General features: G+C 37.4%; 8 protein-coding genes across 8 annotated transcripts; 6 read left to right on the top strand and 2 right to left on the bottom strand.

Moving 5' to 3' along the window:
- Nucleotides 1–2805: 2805 nt before the first annotated feature.
- On the bottom strand, nucleotides 2806–3042 carry MONOS_13762 (uncharacterized protein; the record flags this gene model as incomplete). Its single annotated transcript, XM_067866496.1, has 1 exon — nucleotides 2806–3042. One exon carries the CDS (start codon nucleotides 3040–3042, stop codon nucleotides 2806–2808), a length of 237 nt encoding a protein of 78 aa, XP_067732583.1.
- A 394-nt stretch (nucleotides 3043–3436) lies between these two features.
- Nucleotides 3437–4081, top strand: MONOS_13763 (uncharacterized protein; the record flags this gene model as incomplete). Its single annotated transcript, XM_067866497.1, has 1 exon — nucleotides 3437–4081. One exon carries the CDS (start codon nucleotides 3437–3439, stop codon nucleotides 4079–4081), a length of 645 nt encoding a protein of 214 aa, XP_067732582.1.
- Nucleotides 4082–4872: 791 nt separating this feature from the next.
- MONOS_13764 (uncharacterized protein) lies at nucleotides 4873–5256 on the bottom strand (the record flags this gene model as incomplete). Its single annotated transcript, XM_067866498.1, has 1 exon — nucleotides 4873–5256. The coding sequence occupies one exon, from the start codon at nucleotides 5254–5256 to the stop codon at nucleotides 4873–4875; it is 384 nt and encodes a 127-aa protein (XP_067732581.1).
- Nucleotides 5257–10268: 5012 nt separating this feature from the next.
- MONOS_16285c2 (uncharacterized protein) lies at nucleotides 10269–11682 on the top strand (the record flags this gene model as incomplete). The annotated part of the gene is made up of 2 exons (XM_067869200.1): nucleotides 10269–10431; nucleotides 10562–11682. The coding sequence occupies 2 exons, from the start codon at nucleotides 10269–10271 to the stop codon at nucleotides 11680–11682; spliced, it is 1284 nt and encodes a 427-aa protein (XP_067732580.1).
- A 4256-nt stretch (nucleotides 11683–15938) lies between these two features.
- On the top strand, nucleotides 15939–16439 carry MONOS_17211 (uncharacterized protein; the record flags this gene model as incomplete). The annotated part of the gene is made up of 1 exon (XM_067870109.1): nucleotides 15939–16439. The coding sequence occupies one exon, from the start codon at nucleotides 15939–15941 to the stop codon at nucleotides 16437–16439; it is 501 nt and encodes a 166-aa protein (XP_067732579.1).
- Nucleotides 16440–19241: 2802 nt separating this feature from the next.
- On the top strand, nucleotides 19242–19589 carry MONOS_15056 (uncharacterized protein; the record flags this gene model as incomplete). Its single annotated transcript, XM_067867908.1, has 1 exon — nucleotides 19242–19589. The coding sequence occupies one exon, from the start codon at nucleotides 19242–19244 to the stop codon at nucleotides 19587–19589; it is 348 nt and encodes a 115-aa protein (XP_067732578.1).
- A 198-nt stretch (nucleotides 19590–19787) lies between these two features.
- MONOS_15055 (uncharacterized protein) lies at nucleotides 19788–20549 on the top strand (the record flags this gene model as incomplete). Its single annotated transcript, XM_067867907.1, has 1 exon — nucleotides 19788–20549. One exon carries the CDS (start codon nucleotides 19788–19790, stop codon nucleotides 20547–20549), a length of 762 nt encoding a protein of 253 aa, XP_067732577.1.
- A 232-nt stretch (nucleotides 20550–20781) lies between these two features.
- Nucleotides 20782–21102, top strand: MONOS_15054 (uncharacterized protein; the record flags this gene model as incomplete). The annotated part of the gene is made up of 1 exon (XM_067867906.1): nucleotides 20782–21102. The coding sequence occupies one exon, from the start codon at nucleotides 20782–20784 to the stop codon at nucleotides 21100–21102; it is 321 nt and encodes a 106-aa protein (XP_067732576.1).
- Nucleotides 21103–21120: the final 18 nt, after the last annotated feature.

Raw genomic sequence — 21120 nt, 5'->3', positions numbered from 1 at the left:
AGCCAGATGCTGAAACTGATTCAGGAGGTAAAGTGAGCGCTACAGAACAAGCTGAAGAGAGAAGGAAACAAGTAACAAGTGGACAGACACTTTGATTTTCGTATGAAATTCATTTGAAACATTTCCGATCCTGTAACACATGCAAAAACCACAAAGGAAATTGTCCTTTCGCACTTTTTGCTGCCAATTTGCCTGATGCTGCTTTAACAAAGTATTCCCTTCATTTCTCTCTGCTTCGTCTTGGTCAAGTGATTCCAATTCAGCAAGTGAGAAGACAAGAAAAGAACAATTGCTGTGGAGCGAGCTGGAATTGTTCATTTGATTTACTGCCTGTCAATCAAACTGCACAAACATACATAACAGAACAAGAGGCAGAACATCACATTTTTGTAAGCCAAATTGATTATCAGCAGATAACACAGCAGAAGAAGTCAAAAACAATGACAGTAATTAAATAAGAAGGCTTCTGGAATGATTTCTTCTTTCTGTCTCACGTAGTTTGCATGCTTCTTCTCCTTCTTCTTCTTTTTCTTCTTCCTCTTCTTCTTCCTTTTCTTCTTAATCAACAGTCAATTTATCCAGACAGTTTTGTGTCTGCATGAGATTCTGAGCTTCTCCTTCATCATGGATGTGGTTGGAATGCTACACAAAATACAAGTGCGGAGGAGGAAACAACAGCCGATTAATATTCGTTTTTTTCTTTTTATTCGCCTTCTTCTTCTTCTTCTTTCTCTTCACGTTCACTTTCACCTTCGTCTTCGTCTTCGACTTTCACTTCTTTTTCTTAATCTGCATTTTAATGATTATATTCTCCATCTTTGAATTCTTCTTCTTCTTCTTCTTCGCCATTGAATTCATCACCGCCTCCATCGCTACCACCACCACCTCCACCACCACCACCATCATCATCATCTTCTTCTTCTTCTTCTTCCTCTTCTTCTTCCTCTTCTTCTTCTTCTTCTTCTTCTTCTTCTTCTTCTTCTTCTTCTTCTTCAACATAATCATCAAAACATTCCCTTTCGTATTTCCTTCTCTTTCTTCATTCTTTCTCCATTCTCAGAACTGATTCAGCTTTTGGAGAAAGCAATTTGAGAAGAAGGAAGAGAAAGAAGAAGAGAAAGAAGAAGAGAAAGAAGAAGAAGAAAATCCTAAAAATAAACTAGAACAATAAACAAATCCAATATTTCTCCATCATCATCAACATCATCATTCAACATCTTCTCTAATACAATTGAATAAAATAAAGATGTATCTTCATAATCAACGAATTCAAATAAAAACAAATGAATTTCTTCTTCTCTTCAATAGATTCTTGTTTCATCTGCTTGCTTCTGCTATCAAAGAAACAAACATAAGCAATTCTTTTCTTTTCTCTTCTTCTTCTTCTTCTTCTTCTTCTTCTTCTTCTTCTTCTTCTTCTTCTTCTTCTTCTTCTTCTTCTTCTTCTTCTTCTTCTTCTTCTTCTTCTTCTTCTTCTTCTTCTTCTTCTTCTTCTTCTTCTTCTTCTTCTTCTTCTTCTTCTTCTTCTTCTTCTTCCTCATCTTCTTCTTCCTCATCTTCTTCTTCCTCATCTTCTTCTTCCTCATCTTGTTCTATTTCTTCCTCTGGCAGTTGCTTCAGCTATTGTTAGGAGGTGTGTGAAGTGAGTGATGATGTTGCAATTCAATCAAGAAAAGTTGAAATGAAATTATTATTTCTTCTCCTTCTCCCTCTTTCTCTTCCTCTCCTCTCTCTATCAAAAAAAAAAAAACCCTCTTTCTTCATTTTCCAACAGCAACGGAACGCTTTTCTCTCAAAGTTGAATTAAACAGAAGTCAACAAACATTAATCTTTTTGTCTTCTCCTCCTCCTCCTTCTTCTTTATTTCATCCTCTTCTTGTTTCTCTTTCTTTCAAATCAAAGAAAGAAATATTTCTTCTTCTCTTTCTTCCTCAGCTTCTTCTTCTTCTTCTCATTCCTCTTTTCCTTCCTCTTCTTTTCCTCAATTTTCCTTCATTTATTCTTCTTTGATTGATCCGAAGAAAGCGGAGAAGAAGAGAGAAACGGAGAAATAGAGGAGGAAGAAGAAGATGAAGAAGAAGATGAAGAGGAAGAAACGGAGAAATAGAAAAGGAGATGAACTAAGAAATTTTGAGAGACGGAGAAATAGAAAAAGACATTGAAAAAGGATTGAATGAAAAAGGATTGAAGAATCTGAAGGGAAATACGAAAGCTTCAATAAGAAAGCCATCAACAACGACAAATCATCCAAAAAATATAAGAAATTCAAGAAATATTCATCCACTTTATTTTCTTCATTTTCTTCATTTTTTTCATCGTTTATTTCATCGATATCTTCGCCTCCATCTTCCTCTTCCTCTTCCACCTCAACCTTTTCCTTTCCTTCTCCTCCTTCTTCTCCTTTTCCTTCTCTCTTTATCAACAAAGAAGAAGAAGACGATAATAAAAAAATAAAAATAAAATCAAAAATAAAATAAGAAGATAAATAATAAGAATAAAGAAAACAATATGTTCTTTTTCTGCATATAAGAAACCTTATTCTTCAATATTGCTTGTAATTCCTCTTCTCCTTCTTCTTTTCTTTCTCCTTCTCCTTCTCCTTCTCCTTCTTTCTCTGTTTCAACAGCCCAACCAACTTATCATTTTAAACCACACACAACATCTTCATCTTCATCAGATTCATATTCATATTCATATTCATATTCAGCAACAACGTCACATTTCTTTTGCAATCATAGACACAAATGAAAACTCCAATGAAGACACAAATGAAAACGCAGCATTTCACTCAGAAGCCAAAGAAGACTAATTCAGATGCTCCTCCACAACACAGTGAAACCTCAACAAATGTCTACCAACAATTGAAATAACAATAACAATTGCAATAACTTTAACATCATCTTCAACATCCTCATTATCTTCAACAGGTAATGCAACTTTCTCAATAGATACATCTTTCTTATTCTGCTTCTTTCTTCTCTTCTCAGCAGACTCTTTAGACAAATGCTGCTTCGGCAAAGCTTGCTGCTTCTTGTCGTCCATCTTCTCTTTCCCATTCGTCAGATTTTGTTGCATCTTCTTCCTCTTCCTCTTCCTCTTCCTCTTCCAGTGCTCTCAGCTTCTTCTTCTCCTTCATGTGCCACCTCTTTCTCTTTCTCTTTTTCTTCCTCCTCCTTCTCTATTTGCCTGTCTGTTCTCCATTGTTTCCTTCCGCTACCCCACAATTTCCCGATTTCTGCCGGCAACTCCGAATGATTCCCCCTTTTCCCCATCTTCTCCGGCTCTGCACCAAAAGAATGGGCATGCCGCTCCAGGAAGTGCTCCGAGAAAGAGGCGGAGGATGGAATTTTTGGGGGTTTTGGAAGGAGGAAAATGAAGAGGAGGAAGAAGAAGAAGGAGAAGAAGGAGAAGGAGAAGGAGAATAGGAGGAAAAGAGATGGATTTGAGGATTGTGGAGAGGAGAGAGGAGGGAAGAGTGAATAGGAAGAGTGAATGGAAAGAGGATGAAGAGAAGGAAAAGAAGGAGGACTATATTGAGTTTGAGTTGAGTATGGAGGGGAAAGAGAAAATGAAGGAAGTTGTTGATGAGGAGAGAATTAAGCATGTATGTGCATACAGACATTCGAACAGACGCGATTCTATATGTGTTCCTCCATCGAGCTTGATGTTGCCTCCATCATCGTCTCCCTCTTCCTGTTCATCTCCCTCTTATCATTCATCTTCTTCGATTCCTTCACCATCTCTGACATCTTCACCATCTTCTCCGCTTTCGCCATTTGGTGTTCAGCAGGTAGGGATGGGTGAGCCGATTGGCAATAAGTTACCGAACAATAAGTTAATAGACAATAAGTTAATGTCCAGTAAGTTACAGGGAAATGAGTTGCTGAAGAATGAGTTGCTGAAGAATGAATTGTTGAGGAATGAATTATTGAGAAATGAGCTACTTCCGCGTCTGCCGAAGGAGCTTGTTGAAAACTATTCGATTCTGATAGAGCTGCTAGGGAAGAAAGGGGGGAAGGGGATGCTGTATGAAGTGCCAACAATACAGGAAGATTATCAGAGTGTGCACGCAGAAGAGTGAATTAGAGAAAGCGTGTGAGAATAAGTGTGATGATAATGAAGCAGGGATGTATGTTTTCTGAAGGGGAAGAGATTGGCTTTGGGAGTTGATTGCGAAGATTTGTGAAGCGAATTGCATTTCATGTTCATCATTCAGCTTATGTACCACGGGTGGAATGCTTTTGGAAGTGTCACGCTCATTGGAACGGTATGTATCTTGAGGTGTGCTTAATACTTTTTTTGGATTTTCAGTTGGTTTTAAAAGATCTTTTGGCAAAGTGAATTTTATTTGTTTTTTGAAGCAAAAAGCGAAAATATTGTTTTGTTGTAAAATGTGCAATAAATTACTAATTTTGAAAGCATTAGCCTTTCCAATTTTAGTTAGTGCACTCTAAACAGCATCAACTTACATCGAATAAATTTGGTTAAAGGAGATTCAATTAGCATCCTATTTGATCACGCCCATTTTTATAATATCCATAAATAAATAATTTGGCACAATCCCAAAGTTGGATAATCAGCAAGTGGAGTAGTTCCTGGTACCAATTTGATCATTTCCCATTATGAAAAATAAAAATATGATGATTTTTATTGTTTTTGTTATTTTTTCACTAATTTATATTCGAAATGTCAAAAAAGATTGAACGGGGAACTTGTTCAATTGATTCCGTCCATTCGGTTGAATTTACGCCATCGCTTACGGCAAATGGTACTTATAAGCCACCTCACAAATCTTCACAAAACAAAGAAATAATCAAAGAGAGCATGTTGTTTTTTAAATTTAAGAAGAATGATATGTGGAAAAATCGGTATTTATTTATCAGCCTCCCATTCAAATGCATCAGCTCCATCCCCAGCCCCATCTGACAATGTGTCTGTTTCAATTTCGTATTCTGATTCTGAAGATTCTTCTTCGTGAAGCATTTCTGCTCCAGCTTCTTCTTCCTCTTCCTCTGGACCAAAAGCTTCATCCTCAAGAGCTTTGTATTCTTCATCACTGTATTTCATAACATTCGACACAAAAACAGAAAAATCAACTTTTCGATTTCTGAAAAACAAAAAGGAATAGATATATTCTTGCATTCTATTTTGTCTCACTCCATGTGAATAAATGAACTTTCGAATTGCAGCCCACAACGCTTCGATATGATTTGTGCAAGCGCCTGTGATTGGATCTGAATTAGTGCAAAATATCATTTCATGAAAAAAGACGATAATAAAAGAAAATTCAAACCTACAAAATGCTCGGAATGATTGACAGTCTTGTGTGTGAATCCGTTCTCACTCAAAGATAAACATGCTTTCCATTGATCAGAGTAAATTTCTGTTCCTGGATAAATATTTTTTTATTAACGGAATTAATACTGAAGCAGATCAGTTTGCAACGAGGAAAACAAATGCTTTTCCTCCTCGTTCCTGAGCACAGAAAATCCATATTTGCAACTTCGCACAGCCTGACAAAAAAAGTTCAATCAAAAATAAAGTTTCAACAGATAAAGAATCAGAACCTCTCTTGTATTTTCGCCTTCTCCAAACAACTTCCTCAATTTACACAATGCGGCCAGTACCTCCTATGGGAGTTTAGATTCCTCCTATCATCCGAGCGCATGTTCTCCGGCAAATGCAATAATAATAAGAAACACTGTGTCTTTCGCATGAAGTTAGAGATGATGTTTGTTTAATATTGAGATGATGGTTCAAAGAAGAAAAATGTCAGAATAAGATTTGAAATTGAAAGCCTAGATTTTGAAAACGGAGTTCCTGTTCTATAAGAGACTTCTTTTCTGTATTTGCGGCATCTAAATAACCGTTTTCCTTCGCTTCCTCTAATCAAAATCATTAATGAACGACATGTTGCTATTGGGCATCTTCTGACAGTGTTAATCACATTGTCGTGAAGCCATTGCATGGTTTCTCCATTATCGCAAAAAATCTTCAATAAATTATGTTTTTCCTCCATCAAATGATTTAATATTTGACATTCGTTAATGTTTTTGGTATAATATATATACTCATCAATAAAAAAACCGATAATTTTGTGCACAAATATATTGAATTTTTTATGGGTTGATCAAAAATTTTTTCTATAAAATCTGATTTTTCCACTAATTAACGATTGAATAATCTTTTCAAATGTGCTTTTAACATGTGATCGAAAGTTTATCTTTAATTTGGCAAGGTGGCGTATAAGTACCATATGCCTCGCTTACACTTGGAGAATCGAATTGAATTGTTATTGCACTTTCATCTGTATCTAAATCCATTGATACTGTCTCATTTTCTGATTCTTCCTGGTTTGTGTGTTTTTCTAATTCTTCAATATATTCTAATTCTCTATATTTAACAAAATTGCTGATAAGTTGATCAAAAGATATTTCATAATGTATCAAATATATTGAAGACTAAATACATTCCTCTAAGTCTTGGTATCGCGCTCCGGTTTTCGGCATTGAACGGCGAAGGTGTGACCAAGCTCCTTCTATTAAATTTGTTGTTTCACCATCTTTATTTTTGAATCCTTTAGAATAACCCACAACCAAATGAATGAAGCTAAATTGGTTCAGTGTTCTGTATGAGCTCCAGTCATCAGACACAATTGTTGTTCCAGGTTTTATTAAAGAACAAATGAGTGGAATGAGAATATTTTTTGTTCTATTTTAAACGAAATGAGCAACCATTCTGTGTTTTCCATCGGTCTTTTTTCTTTCGATCGCTCCAAACAGCCAAATCGACTTTTTTTGTTTCTCTAATAATTTGAAAAAAAAATTAACAAAAAATTTTATAAAATCATCATGAAACCTGGATTATATTTTCTTCTGCACCAAAATGATACGTCAATTTCAACAACCTCGCCAATTCCCCCAATTGGTTGCTGATTTCGGAGAAAGATGGTAGATAATGTCCTTCTTATTGCTGAATAATAAAATGTTACAGTATGCCTATCTATCCCATACATCAAAGATGTTTGATTAACTTTTTAATGGAGCCAGAAACTTAACGGAATCAACATAAAATGATTTATTTTCAACTTTGAATCTTCAAAAACTGTGTTTTTTCGGATGGACCATAGTTTCTTGCAAAATGAACATATAAATCGACTAGGAATATCATCCACTTTCAATACAACACATTGGAACCATCATCAGGGCATTTTCTAAAAGAATCCATTTTCCCAGACGAAAACAACCATTCCAATGTTTCTTTTTCGTTTGAAAACATTTTCGGAAATTGTGGAATACTTATTTTAGTCATAATCGTGACTTGCTGATGTTGAGCCATCTGAGTTGCTTAATTGGAGAATATTTTGAATATTTTTTAAAAAATTTTGGGACATGATCATTTGGTACCAGGATCTACTCCACTTGCCTGAATAAAAATGAAGAAAAATATGTGTCATTCTTTTTGAAAAGTTACAAATGTTAAGTTTTCGAATAAATCAAAAATCTCATATTTTTCTCAAATTTCAGTTTCCACTTATGAATCTTCTTTCGAATGTGTGAAATAGCGTCATCCTTAAATACATTCCACATTAGTGAAGTTTAGTGTATGCCAACGAAAATTTGAGCCAAATATGAAGTTTTTGATTTATTTGAAAATTAAACATTTGCGACTTTTCAAAAAGAATTACCCATATATTCCTTTTTTCGAATTTTTTTGAGTCACAAAACTTATGCCTTTGCAAAAAGGAAACTTTTAGAGAAACTTATAGGTCGAAAAAGAAAACCTGCGTCGAGATAGTTTTTTTTTTTTTTTTTTTTTTTTTTTTTTTTTTTTAAAATTGTTATTAAAGTTTGTTTCTGAAAAAAAGAAATATTTTCAAAAAAGAATATCCATTCAACAGATAAATATTTTTGACAGAGTGACTTTTGTCGTTCGACCGATATTTCGACCAACTGATCTCGATAAAGATCTGTCGATAACCCATTTAGTAATTTAGATTAGAAAATTTTTGTTCATGTAATTTAATATTTATTATAATTTGAAAATAAATTTTTGAATGTACAAAATAATAATGAAATTTCAAAATAGTAAAAATCAGCTTTTGGTAATTTTATTATAAATTAAAAAAAAAAAAATTTAGCCTGACTTAATTGTCTGTCTATTTGTCGAGATACTTCGTTAAAAAGTCTGCCTGTCGCAAAGGCCTTCGCAAGACGTATTCTATTTATTTCAAAATTTATTCAAGCAGATTAATAAATACAAAAGATATTTTTTAAATATCTCTGAAAATTCACTATTGTGATATGCGAAACTTATTTATTAATCGTGCAAAAAATGCTTGAAAGTCTGTATTTTCCTCCCTATAAAATTATTTCTTTTATTTTGGTTGAAGTTTTATTAATTATTTTCCATTTCTGAAAATCATTGGATGGTGCATTCATAGTGAAATATATTTTTGAATATTAGATGTTTTCTTTTGTTAATTTTTTTCATTTATTTTGCACAAAATAGAAGATTCATGAATATGAATAAACAAATTTGACATTTCCAAAATAAATTTAATGATTGATAAGTCAGATGACATAACCAAAGATCATTCTGAAACGTTGATTAATAATCTGTATTTAGCATGGAAAATTAAATTATAACATCAACCAACAATTTTATTTCGTAAATGAATACAACTTTTTTTGAAAAAGAGTGAAAAGCATTTTTCAGACAAAAAAACTATATTATCTTAAATAAATAATATTGAAAACCAAAAAGTTTTTTTAAACAAAAAAATGCATTTTTTACCTCACCATAATAATAACTATTTGAATTCCGTAAAACTACTTTATCACATAACATAATTATGACGTGGATAATTATTCAACAATTTTTTTATTATTTGCGGAGAATTTTTTTTGTTCACTTCCTTTTGTTCAATTTTCAAATAAGACAAATATTTCATATTTTCATCAATTTTCTGTTCACACTTTCATAACTTTTATGAAATGGAAATAATAGCATTCTTTAGGTTCTCTTTCCATATTAATGAAGTTTCGTGAGTACGAACAGAAATTTGATCGAAATATGAATTTTTTGTTTTTTAAGAAAATTAAACAAAAGGAAGTGAATAAAAAAAATAAACCTTGCGGTATTAAGAGCATCTGGTAAAAAATTTTTTTCTTTCTTAATTTCGTTTGACTAAAAATTTTCCAGTGTTTCACTCAATTTTTGATTATTTCTTTTTGAAAATGCATGGAAATGAAAGACTTATGATGATTCGGAAAATACATAATTTTTGAACAATTTGTTGTATTTTTCTCTAAATGAAAAAATATTATTGCCCCACCTTGGGAAAATAGAAGAACACAATAATGAAAAGTTACCTTGAAAATAGCCTCCAAAATTTTGATAAATTCGAAATGACATTATTGATGCACAATGAGAAAATCTTAATTTTAATATTTATGAAAACCTATAACAATTATTGATGAACTTTGTTCAATGTGATCGAAGACCTTAAAAAAATATTTTCATTTTTATTGTGTTTATAAGGTTTGAGGGTTTTCGCGAATGTGACAAGTTCATACTGGTTTATGTCTTTACCTAAATTCTTTCACAAGGTGATTATGGAGTTTGCCTTCTCTGCAGAAGTTTTTTTTCAATGAAAGACAAATATATGGGATGAATGATGAGTTTGATTGAAGGATGTTCTCCTTTCACCAAAACTATATGTTGTTCCCTCACTTTTCACATCACACTATTATTTCACCATAAACTTTTGAAAAATTCTGATTTAAATTTTGCATTCCGCAATTATAACATTTTGTTTCATAATGTGTCTTTTATGTTGATTTAAATATGTGCTTCAGGATCTCAGCCCAGTGTTGCTGCCAGCGCCTCCCCTCTGCCAAAAATCAGCCAATTGGTTTAATGATGCGTTGGATTCTGCGGGATATAGGATAGAGCCGTGTTTGTTTCAGGCTTTCAAGGCTCAGCTTCTGAGCTTGGCGGACTCAGACCCTCATCGGGAAAGTGCACGAAGGGGTGCTGATGCGCTGCTCCTTATAGCGAAGGCTTCACAGGAGGCGAGAACAACCAGGCTACAAGGAAGATTTGGTTTTCGGATGGCGGAGCGAATGAAATCAGAGAATGTGACAGGATAATTGACCGAACGGCAAGAGTAGATTTTAAAGGAGACAAGATTAACTACAAGCTCCTCAACACACGTGAAGTCAACGAGCAGAAAGTCAGCAATTTCCTTATGGTCTAAAGGAGAGATGAACTCAACAACACAGAAGCTCCCAAGAAGATATTACACTGGTCCAAGAAAGATCTGGGGCTCACAGTTTTTTCGGAGAAAACCCCGCTCACAGGCTGCACGAGGAGGAAAGCGGCAGAGAGTTGGATGGGCCACAACGAACTGGAGACACTACAGCCGAAGTCGGGGTCAACAATGGAGAGGGAAGATGGAGTGAGGAAAGGAGCCACAGTCAGGACAAGGATTGGAGGAAGAACAGAGTTTTTCATAGAAGCTTGGGAAAGAATTGATGGTGCCAAGTTGATCAAACAGGGCGTGCAAGCGATGTGGAAAAGCAAACACATGAGAAGGAAGCTAAGGGATATGCCATTCAGAGATGGAGCCGTGCACTCAAACGAAGAACAAAGAAAGGCGTTCGCAGATCTATTGAAGGAGCAGATAGAGACAGAAATTGTGGAGGAGACAAGGCCAGAAGATGTGAGGCACAGAAACAACGTGTTCTTGATCAGAAAGAAATCGGGAGCATGGAGGCAGATACTGGACTGCAGGAGATTGGACGCAGCCTTGATAAAGACACACTTCAAATGCGACAACGAAAAGACAGTGGGGAGTGTGTTGAGAGGACAAGATTACGCAGTTACAATGGATTTACAACAAGCTCACTATCTTCTTCCCGAATAAAAAGACCTAAGACCGTATTTTGCTTTCAGATATTCTGGAAAAGACCACACATTCAAAGGAATGCCGTTTTGTTTCGTAGACGCTCCGAGAATTTTCACGCACGCGATGAGGAAGGTGACTTCAGAAATCAGGAAACGATGGGATGTTCGGGTAATCGCGTGTTTGGACGATTTCCTTATGTTACACGAGAACAAGGAAAACTTTGCACAGGCCGCCAAAGAGATTATCAGGTTTCTGGAGGATTTAGGTCTTTTGGTGAACCAGGAGAAAAGCCAGTTGATACCAAGAAGAAGGCTTTCTCTCCTTGGCTTCGAGTGGGACTCGTCGAAGATGAAGGTTCAGCTTGCAGGAGACAGAAGAGAAGCACTGACTCGCTTGTGTCGCAGATGGGAAAATTACTGTGTGAAAGCGAGAATAGTGAAAGCGAAAGATCTTGCTTCTATAACCAGAAAACTCAACTCTGTCCGGTTTGTTCAGCCAGACTCCACTCTATGGCAGTACTCCGTGCATCGTATGCTCCAGAAATGAATAAAGGAAAGTGGATGGAAAGGCAAATTGAGGTTGAATGCTTCAATCCTTCAGCAGATTCGACAATGGATATCGAAGTTGAGAGCACGCCCAAGACGCAGGCTTATCCCAGTATTTTCCCCGGATGCGACTCTTACAACAGATGCATCGGAGACGGCATGGTGAGCATCACTTCTCCTGAACGACCATCTCCTCGATGCACACAATTCATTTCCTCTCAATGAGTGAGGAAACAATAGTCTAATTTCAGTGAACTGATGGAAGTCTAACTTGCTCTCAGTCAATTCTTTCCAATCCTTCAAGAACATCATGTGTCCTTTCTTCACCTAAGATCGGACAACACATCAGTGGTGTTCAATATAAACAGATGGAATGCAGGGAAGAGGCTTCGACCAGTGCTGAGGAAATTATGGAGACTGAAACAAGATCTAGGCATAGAGTTGAGAGCATCACATGTTCCAGGTGTTCTGAACACAAGAGCAGATGCGTTATCACGACTGGAGAGAGCAGGAGACTACGAGGTTCGGGACGAGGTATTGGAAAGAATTATGATAAAACTCAACATTGCTCCAACGCTGGACGCGTTTGCAGCGCAACACAACAGCAAAGTGGGAAGATGGTGCGGAGTAGGGAGTCAGCTCGCAGAAGACGGACTGATGTTTCCCCGGAAGAACGAAGTCGTGTTAGCTCATCCATCGATCCCTCTTGTGATTCCAACGATCCAGAAAGCACGGCAGGAGAAAGCACAAGTGATTTTACTCCTGCCGAATTGGAAGGGACAGAATTGGGAGAGCTTGTTAAGATCCATTCACCATTTGGAATGGACTTGGAAGAATCAGAAGGAGGTTCTGCGGAAGGGTCCATCGATGCAATGGACAGGTGCGAGTCTTCCACCAGGTCGATTGAGGATAATCTGGCTGAATGCACCTTACGCGATGGAGAACAATGGTGGAGGGATGCATTGGAACAAAAATCAATCCCTTTCTCGTTAGCAGAAGAGTGCAGAGCAGGCATATCCAGGAGCACATGGCGAGGGTATCTGTATGGATTTGCTCATTTTGGAAAACAATGGAGAGAGTGTGGACATGGAAGAATACCGGAGTCTATTCAGGAGTGGGCCGCATGTTGTAAAAATGTGTTTCTATCGCTTAGGAACGGTGGCATGAAATTAACTTGCCTTCAGTTGACAAGGGCAGCAATATCGCTTTCCTCCAACATTGTGTTCTCTTCTTTCCTTGGAGATATACCTATCATTCGTACCCTTTTCAGATCATTCCGAAGGACAGACGAGTCAAGCAAAAAGAAGACAGGAGATATTTGGAATCCTCGAATAGTGCTTGAGTTCTTTTCTGGACTGGAACCAAATGAAGGATTAAGTTTCAAACAGCTTACCATGAAGGTTATCGTCCAAACTGTGTTGTTTTCTGCTTGCAGATTCACGGAGCTTGAGAGGATCAATATGTTTGAAAGCAGGTTCGAGGAGGAAGGTATGTATTTGGACACAAAGTTGAAGATCTCAAGCACAAATATGGAGAATGCTGATCCATTCTTGCCAGAACTGAGTTTGATATGTCCTGCATCAGCCATCCAGGAATTGAGGAAGAGAGTTCAAGAGAAAAATAAACACGCAAACAAGTCACTTTTGAACATAGAGAACTTCCACCCGTTGGCTGTCGAAGGAATTCGGAAGCTTGCAAAGGAAGCAATATATGTTGCAGGAGTGCCCAAGAGATTCACACCAAACTCGATCAAAGCAGCAAGCCTTTCAGCACTGACGATGGCAGGAATTCCCCCAGAACAAGTGGCAAAGTTTGCACAATTGTCCCCACAAACAAATACGTTGGTCAAACATTATTCTCGATCAAATCTTGCATCATCAATGGCCCGTGTCATTGCCTCTGCAACAAACGATCAAGAAGAAAGAGCGGATAGAGAGGATGCAAATAGCACAGCCATATGCAGAAGATCCGAAACAAAGAAGAGAAACGGAAATGAGAAAGCCGCAAGTTCACAAGCCAATAGCTCCGTTTGTCAACGAGAGAGTTCAGAACAAAGAAGAAAGGAAGAGCAGCCGATGAAGCCCACAAGAATTGAAAAGCTCACCGAAGGAAATAGAGATACGTCAGCACAGGGAAAAGAGTTTATAATCAGAACAAGGGAACAAACAAGGAAGGAAACAGAGGAAAAGCAAAGGACGATCACAATAGATGTGCTGATGATGGTCTCATCATCTCCCAATTAACTTAGGTTCTCAATAATAAGAGAAGGAATTGATAGAAGATTTTCTTGACAATAAAGGTGCTTATGCACTTTTATTAGAAAAGAAAATCGAACATCAATTCCTTCTCTTTGGACCACCACCGTTTCACTCCCAACCCTGAAAATAAGTGTCTCGAGCAATGTTGTTCTTGTTTGTTCCTTATCTTCGAGTTAATAAAGTATGTGATAACGCTTGTATTATCGGTTAACCCGTTTTTTCCAATTGTCGGTTAAAGGTTAAGTTGTTGTGAGATTGAAAATTGCATTTCAAATTTTCCCCTTTCACAACCTTGATCCTCACGGGCGAATACCCATAGATCGTTGTTCTCAATTAGAAGAGAAGGAATTGATATTCGATTTTCTTTCCTAATGAATTTGAATTTATTTGAACTGTTGCCAAGGAAAAAATATTGAAAATGGCCAAAAATTATTTTCTGAAGGGTTTCTGCTGTTTTTTGTAATTTTTGAATCGGTTTTTTCATTCAGAAATTTGAAAGAACGATGAATTGAATTTTTTAAAAAAGGGAAGAAGAAGAAAAATTGAAAAGCGAGACTGAAAAGAAGATTGAAGAAGTGGAAAATTGATAGAAGATGTGTTGTTCTGGGCTTTGAAGAAGACTAATTTTAAATTAGTGACAATTTGAAGGAAACAAGGAAGTGAAAGCGAAAGAGAAAAAGATCGATTGAAAAGGAAGAAAACAGTGATTGTCAAATATTTTTTTGTTTTCACAAGTGTGAGAAAGAGGATTGGAGGGAACGAATGACATGATGGGAGAAAGCTGTTGCCAGAAGAACTTCGAAAATTGAAGGGGAAAAAAACTGAAGATCAACCTCACTGAACTTCTCTGCTGTTGATTTATTCGTTTCTCTTCTCATTTCTCGACATTCAATCATCTTATTCATTTCATTTGTCGTCGTCATCATCATCATATGCTTTTTCTTCTTCTTCTTCTTCTTCTTCTTCTTCTCAATCTCCATCTTCACCACCATTAATGCCATTTCATCTGTATTAAATGTGAATTCATTGTTCTTTTTTCCTTCTGCTTTAGCTTCGACATTGCCAGACAGCTCTTCTCATTCAAACAGAATATTACTCACACCCCAAATATCTTCTTCCTCTTCCTCCTCTTTTTCCACTTTCTCACTCCTCTCCTTCTTCTTCATCGTCCTCTCTGAATGCTCTCACAAAGAAGAGCCAGTTGCATATTCTTCCTGTCTCATTGGAGCTGACATTCATTCTGAATGAGTTTTCTAAGGTTTATAGCGAAACCAATCAAACCGAAAAAACAAACATGAGAAAACAGGCAAAAATAAATCAAAATAAAAGGAGGCTATAACTGCCTGAGAAGATGTTTGACTTGATGCTCATTGGTAATTTGTGGATGGGCAAGCTTGTTGATGGATTCAATTCAGCTGCAATTTATGCATTTATCCTTTGGAATAACTGGGATAAAGATACAATTTCGCTCTTCTGCTTCGTCTGCTTCATGTTTGATCTCTATTGTCACTTGGAGCGATTCACAAAGCAAGTTTGCCTTGTGCCATTCTCTTTTAGTGGCTTTAAAGAAGAAATCATTCAGAGCTATTTTGTGAGAGATGAAGAGATCAGAAAAGTCATTTTGAAATGAAAGAAAAGAACACATTGCCGTTTTTCCACGTCACGTAATTCAGACAGCTTGCGAAGTTACACAGGAAGAAAAAGAAAGTAGAAAAGAATGAAGAGTCCAAATGCAAGATATAGTTTAAACAAGAGCGCTGAACAACATATTCAACACGCTTGAAAAGCTATTTGTGCAAACGTAGCTACGCTTTTGGTATTTTTTCTAAAAAAGCGAACAACTTCAGGGAAGTGCACTGGAGAAGCTTGCGCAACCTTTGCATGTGGATGCGTTTCGTTAGTGGCAGAAGAGCATAGGAATAAGCTCAATCTTGCAGAATGAACTGGAAACGAAGATATGGGTGATTATTTTTGAAAACATATTTTTTCTTTCAAAAAATTCGGTTCGAATCTTTCTTTTGAATATCAACAAAAGAATACTGAAAATGGAAAAGGCACAAAAAAGATATTTTTATCTAGATTTTTGCAAAAACGATTGATTTTGTCACAATTTCAATTCAAAAAATATGTTAATGAAAATTTTCAATCCATTTTCAAAAGAAAAAGATAAATAAAACACACCGAAAAAAGTTATGATTTCAAAAATAACAACCCATATCGAAGATGTGGAAGCGCAGCGTGACATACGAGGAGAAAGCGCAGAATAGTACTGTGTTAATAGCCGTTTTTTATTTATTCAGGAAGCTGATTGAACCCGAACTCGAAGGAAGTAATCGATGCAAAGGAATTTCTGGATATTCATCTCTTTCAAAGAGGAAGAACATGGCGAATGTCGTGAGCTGCAAGATTAATGAGTACTTCATGCTCTTTGCGTATAAGTTAAAGATGCACTTTTATTGGGCAGAAGCTTCAAATTCATTCCAACGCGTTCTGAAGGATCTGACGATGAACATGCATATCTGCAGGAACGGGCACGGGCAGTGGCATTTCGATGGTTTTTATGGACTGGAAGAAGAAAAAAAAGGGAAGAGGAGCCTGAAAAAGTGGTTTGCATCGAAAGTGGCTTGGTCAAAAATCAAAAAGAACGAATTCGACGAGTTCGGAAAGCTATCGTGGCGGATACAATCCACAGGATATTCCCGAGAGACATGCCGAACATTCTGATTATCCTCATAACACAATTTGATAACTAGCTGCTTTCTTTGACAAGAGTGAATAACAACAAAAAATTGAAGTTCTTATTGAGGAGGACTTGGACTTCTGAAGTTCACGTTGGAAGTGATGCAGGCAATGGAAGAATAGCTTGGCGGTTAAAAGCGGTTTTCTGAAATTGAAAAGGCGATTATCATGGAATCAATTTGCTGTAAAGAAAATCTGAAGAATTATCAGGCATTTCATAACAACGAAAGCAGGGACAAGCTGCGAACAGAGAGCTTCACCAAACACAATCTTCAGGGCATTATCAGCTTTTCAAGGAAAGTCAATGCTGGACACAACATCTCATTTGTGTTGGAGAAAAACGATCCGCTCCAGTGGGATGAGTTCAACAACGAATGAGTTCTGTTGGAACTTCTTCTGCTGTAGGGACTCTGGAGGAAGATTCCTTTGCCAGCAGCTTCCTGGGATACACAACACAGGTCGATCCAGAGATCCTAAGACACAAGAGTTTGCGTCAGTTGAGCGACGCAGACATCTCACACTGTTTTTGGAACACATTCTCATCTTTGAGCAGAAGCAGCTGGTGGACGAATGGAGCCTAAAACTCTAGCTTCTAAGAAAGATTCAATCGACAAAGCTGAAAGAAATAATTTGCTGGAGCCATCTGTCTCTATCTTTGCATGCATCATAAGCAACACAGTTTTTTCGTCTTTTCGCAATGCATCCTCTACCTCCCCAACTATCTCCGCTGAAGCAACTTTCTCCTCTTAATAAAGATACATGCTCACAAATTCAACTTCGATGGACCTTTTCGTATGAAATCAAAACACGACGAGATGGTCAGTGTGGATGAGAATGTGCTGACGAGACGGCTGAGCTTCTTTCAAGAAGGGCAGCTCTTCTCAATCATGTTTTTTGTGAACATGAGATGACTGTTTGAACAGTTTGAATTCAAACAGCACATGGAAGAAGTGAAAACAGCCACAGGCATTGAACCAATAACAACCACTTCTTCAGCAACACCTTCGACATTTTTGACTTAAATGAGACCTGCTGGAAAAAGTTCATGGTTTCTTTCTTTATCTTCGTCATTTTCATCATCCTCCTCATCATCTTCATCTTCATCTGTGCTTGCTTCTTTGATTTTTCGTGTCCAAGATATTCAACAGGTTGACCCGAATTATTTGCATGTCTTAAAATTTTTCTAGATGCGTTATTTGCGTTATTCGTTCTCTCATTCTGTGCATCAATGCTGTGTTTATGCAGGCGAGTTCGGAGTTGGAGCAAAATCTTTTCCTCTCTTCAGAATTGTTTCTCAAACAGATCAAGCACATCACAATTGAGCTTCTCAGCGGAGAAGCGAAAGGGTAAGTGCCTCACTTGCCCGTAAGCAAAACCAAAAGAGTTAAATTGCATCCGCAGTTAATGCGACACCAAAGCAGAAGAAGAGAAAAATACAACTGAAGAATAATTTTTGGATGATTTTGTTGGAAAAGAATGTGAATGAGGTATCTTCTTCTTCTCCAACAATAAGAAAAAGGCAGATGAAAACAGAATGATGAAAGAAAAAGGAGGAGAAAGAGAAAGAAATGGAATTTGAGTGAAATTTGAAGAATTGCATTTTGAGATGAAATGAAAGAGACAAGTGTTATTATTCAAGAAGAGATAAAAGCAATGAAAAAAAAGTGAAGGGCTTCAAAAATAAAGAAAAAAACAAAGAGATATGAAAAACTGGATAAAAAAGAGAAGAATGTGAAGAGCAATTAATTCTGATTGACTTGTTCTGTAATTCCCATTCTGAATTGGAGCATTGGATTGAATTCTTTTCCAGCCATATTACATATAGAACTCATGAAGTCGAAATCTGTATTCTTCAACAAGCATTTCTTCATTAATGCTTTCGTATTATTCCCAAGAATTGTCATTTCATTTCTTCTTCTTCTCGAATTCATCGAGAATGCGAAGAGAAAGAGTAAAATCAAAATTTACCAGAAACTACAAGATGTAATAACTGAACAGATGAGTTTTTCTAATAAAAAATGGCTCTTCTTGAAGAAGACATGATGCAAGTATTCATTCAATGACTGTTATTGATGGTGATAAAGAAAAGTCAGGATTTTTTTTGATTATTTATTATTTGAAAAAGGTAATAAAACATTAATGAAAATTCTTCAATCCATTTTTTTGTAATTTTGCGAAATGATGAAAATTGCAAAAGACAGTTTTTTGAGTGTAAAAATAAAAAGAATTGAATTAAGTTAAACATTGATAAAATATTCAGAAATATCCATCGATAATTCATTGCAACCATTTTTGCATAGAAAAGAAAATATTCCATGAAAGCTTGCAATGATATCTTCGTATCCTTCTTCTTCCATCTTTTCATATATCTCCATTTTTATTGCCTTTCTTTTCGCTTCTTCCATTTCATTATTCTTCTTGGCTTTCATTCTTTCTGAAATACTCAAAAAGAAACTCAAACAATCCCAAGAAACTTCACCTTCCAAAGTTGATTGCTTCATTTCCTCCAAAAAGAGATCTACAGCACCTTCCTTCACAAAAGCATCGATTTCCATATTTCTCTTTTCTGCTGCATATTTTAGTGAATAGAGGCATCCATAGCGAATTCCTTTGTGATTGTCCCTTGATGCTCGAAATACTTGAACAGGGCTGTTTATAAGTCCAGCAAATTCTTCATTCCACAATTTGCATGAGGAAAGGAAACAATCAAAAATATAGAATTCGCAAAGGAGCGAATCAATAAACGCAAGAATCAGGTTTGCTCCTCGATAATGAGTATTAATTATTATGTTTGGGTGGTTTAAGATCAAACTTCGCCAACAATTTAATTTTGTTCACATTCCATTGTCCGCAGGCAGAATGACTCAAGATACTGTTAGAGTGCCAAATAGCGAAGTCGGGGACAGAGGATTTGATCTTGCACATAGGCTTTCAAGGGTAGAAGACATGATTGAAGAAATCACAAGAAGCCAAACACTGTCAATGCAGTCTGGAGCTACGGGGATGCTGCCAATGAGAAAAGTGAAGAGGGAACGAGTAAGGAGAAGAAGCAGATCGAGATCGAGCGAGTCGGAGTCGGGGGTAGATTTCAATGATCTGATCGCGAGAGGGAAACAAGGAAAGCGTGAAAGATAAAGTCGCACATATAGCTGGATGAAGAGACGGGAAGACGAAGAGTACAGTGACTGGGATTCTGAAGAGTTGGAACGGCAAGAAGAGAAAGAAGGAACAGAAGACTTTGCAGGAATTTTTCCCAGGGAGTGGCTGACTCCCCGGAGACAAGCGAGCGAACTGAGAATGTTCATGGATTTATGAAAAGCTGGATCAATCAGGATGAGAGATGACATACTGAACACATTTATTCCGGAGATCGAGAAGGAATTTTTCACGGGACACACGGATACAAGCTGGAATGCGCTAGCCAGAACAGCCATCACAACAAAGGGGAGAAGAGATTCACCGGAAGCAAGCAGAGCAATTGAAATCCTCCAGCAGGCCCTCGAATCGGGCTTTGAGGCAGCTAAAGCAATTGCATCGCTAACAGTGAAGGAACTGGAGAAGGTGCACCTTATGGAAGAGGAGAAGGAACGATTGAGAGGATTATTTTGTGCATATGCGCTTATCGCCGACTGTATTAGCAGAATAAACCTACTGAATGTTATCCCCCAATCGGGTTGGGAAAGCGCGAAGGGCTTTTTAGAAGGAGGAATATCCAAAGATGTGCCGAATTACCTGAGGAAGCTGGAAGAGAGCACCAGTTTTTTTCAAGCAGAGGGAGATGCAACAGGATACGGTGCATCTCCTGACTCCACAACGGGTTTCGGGCCCGCAACGTATAGAAGTGGGCTCTCTGGAAGTTTCAGCTCGGGCAGGAATGCCCATGGATTCGAATGCAGAAATCTCCAGAAACGTATACATGGAAGGAGCTTCACGAATTTCAGGGGAATGAGGAGAACACCCCAGTTTCAGGCACAGTTTGTTCCAATCATCACTGGAAAGCCAGCCCCTATCACTGGATTATTGTTACCAACTCCCCCAAGGATTAAAGGAGGGACAGCTACGGAAACAATAAGTGGGGCCAACAAGTGGTCGTAAGAGTAGAGAGAGAAGAGAGGAGAGAGAGGAGAGAGAGCCGCGAGACAGATACAGACAGAAAGCTGTCGACTTTCGAAGGATTGACAATTCAACAAAGAGTTCCATTCAATCGAGACAAAGTTACAAGAACGGAACCCGTGGGAGATTGCGTGAATATCGAAGAGGCACAGAGTCCGTTCGATCGAGAGAAAAGGATAAATCAAGAAATCTCGAGAGACCACGAGATGGGAACATGGAGAAAGAACACAGAAAAAGGCTCAGCATATCTTCGTTAGACAAGACAGAAGAACGATCGGAAATCCGGGAAGGAAAAAGAGAAGGGAGTCTAGAGAGCTTCTGGGACTGCTATCGAGTCCCCAATTGGGAGCGCCCTGGAGATGTGCTCGAAGATAGCTATAGTCGATACTCTCGAGGGAGAAGGGGATACACAGATGTATCATGGCCACAAGACTCCAGAAGTGAGGAAGAGAATAGTGATTGGATCACCGAAGGAACCACTGCCTGGGAGACTAGTGAACAGGCTGAGCGAGTGGAAGAAGATTTGGGGAGATAAACTAGTGAATTGTGGAAT

This window comes from Monocercomonoides exilis (assembly GCF_001643675.1).
Source record: "Monocercomonoides exilis strain PA203 chromosome Unknown scaffold9-1957334, whole genome shotgun sequence".
NCBI lineage: Eukaryota > Preaxostyla > Oxymonadida > Polymastigidae > Monocercomonoides > Monocercomonoides exilis.
This window is presented reverse-complemented; position numbering and strand designations above follow the sequence as displayed.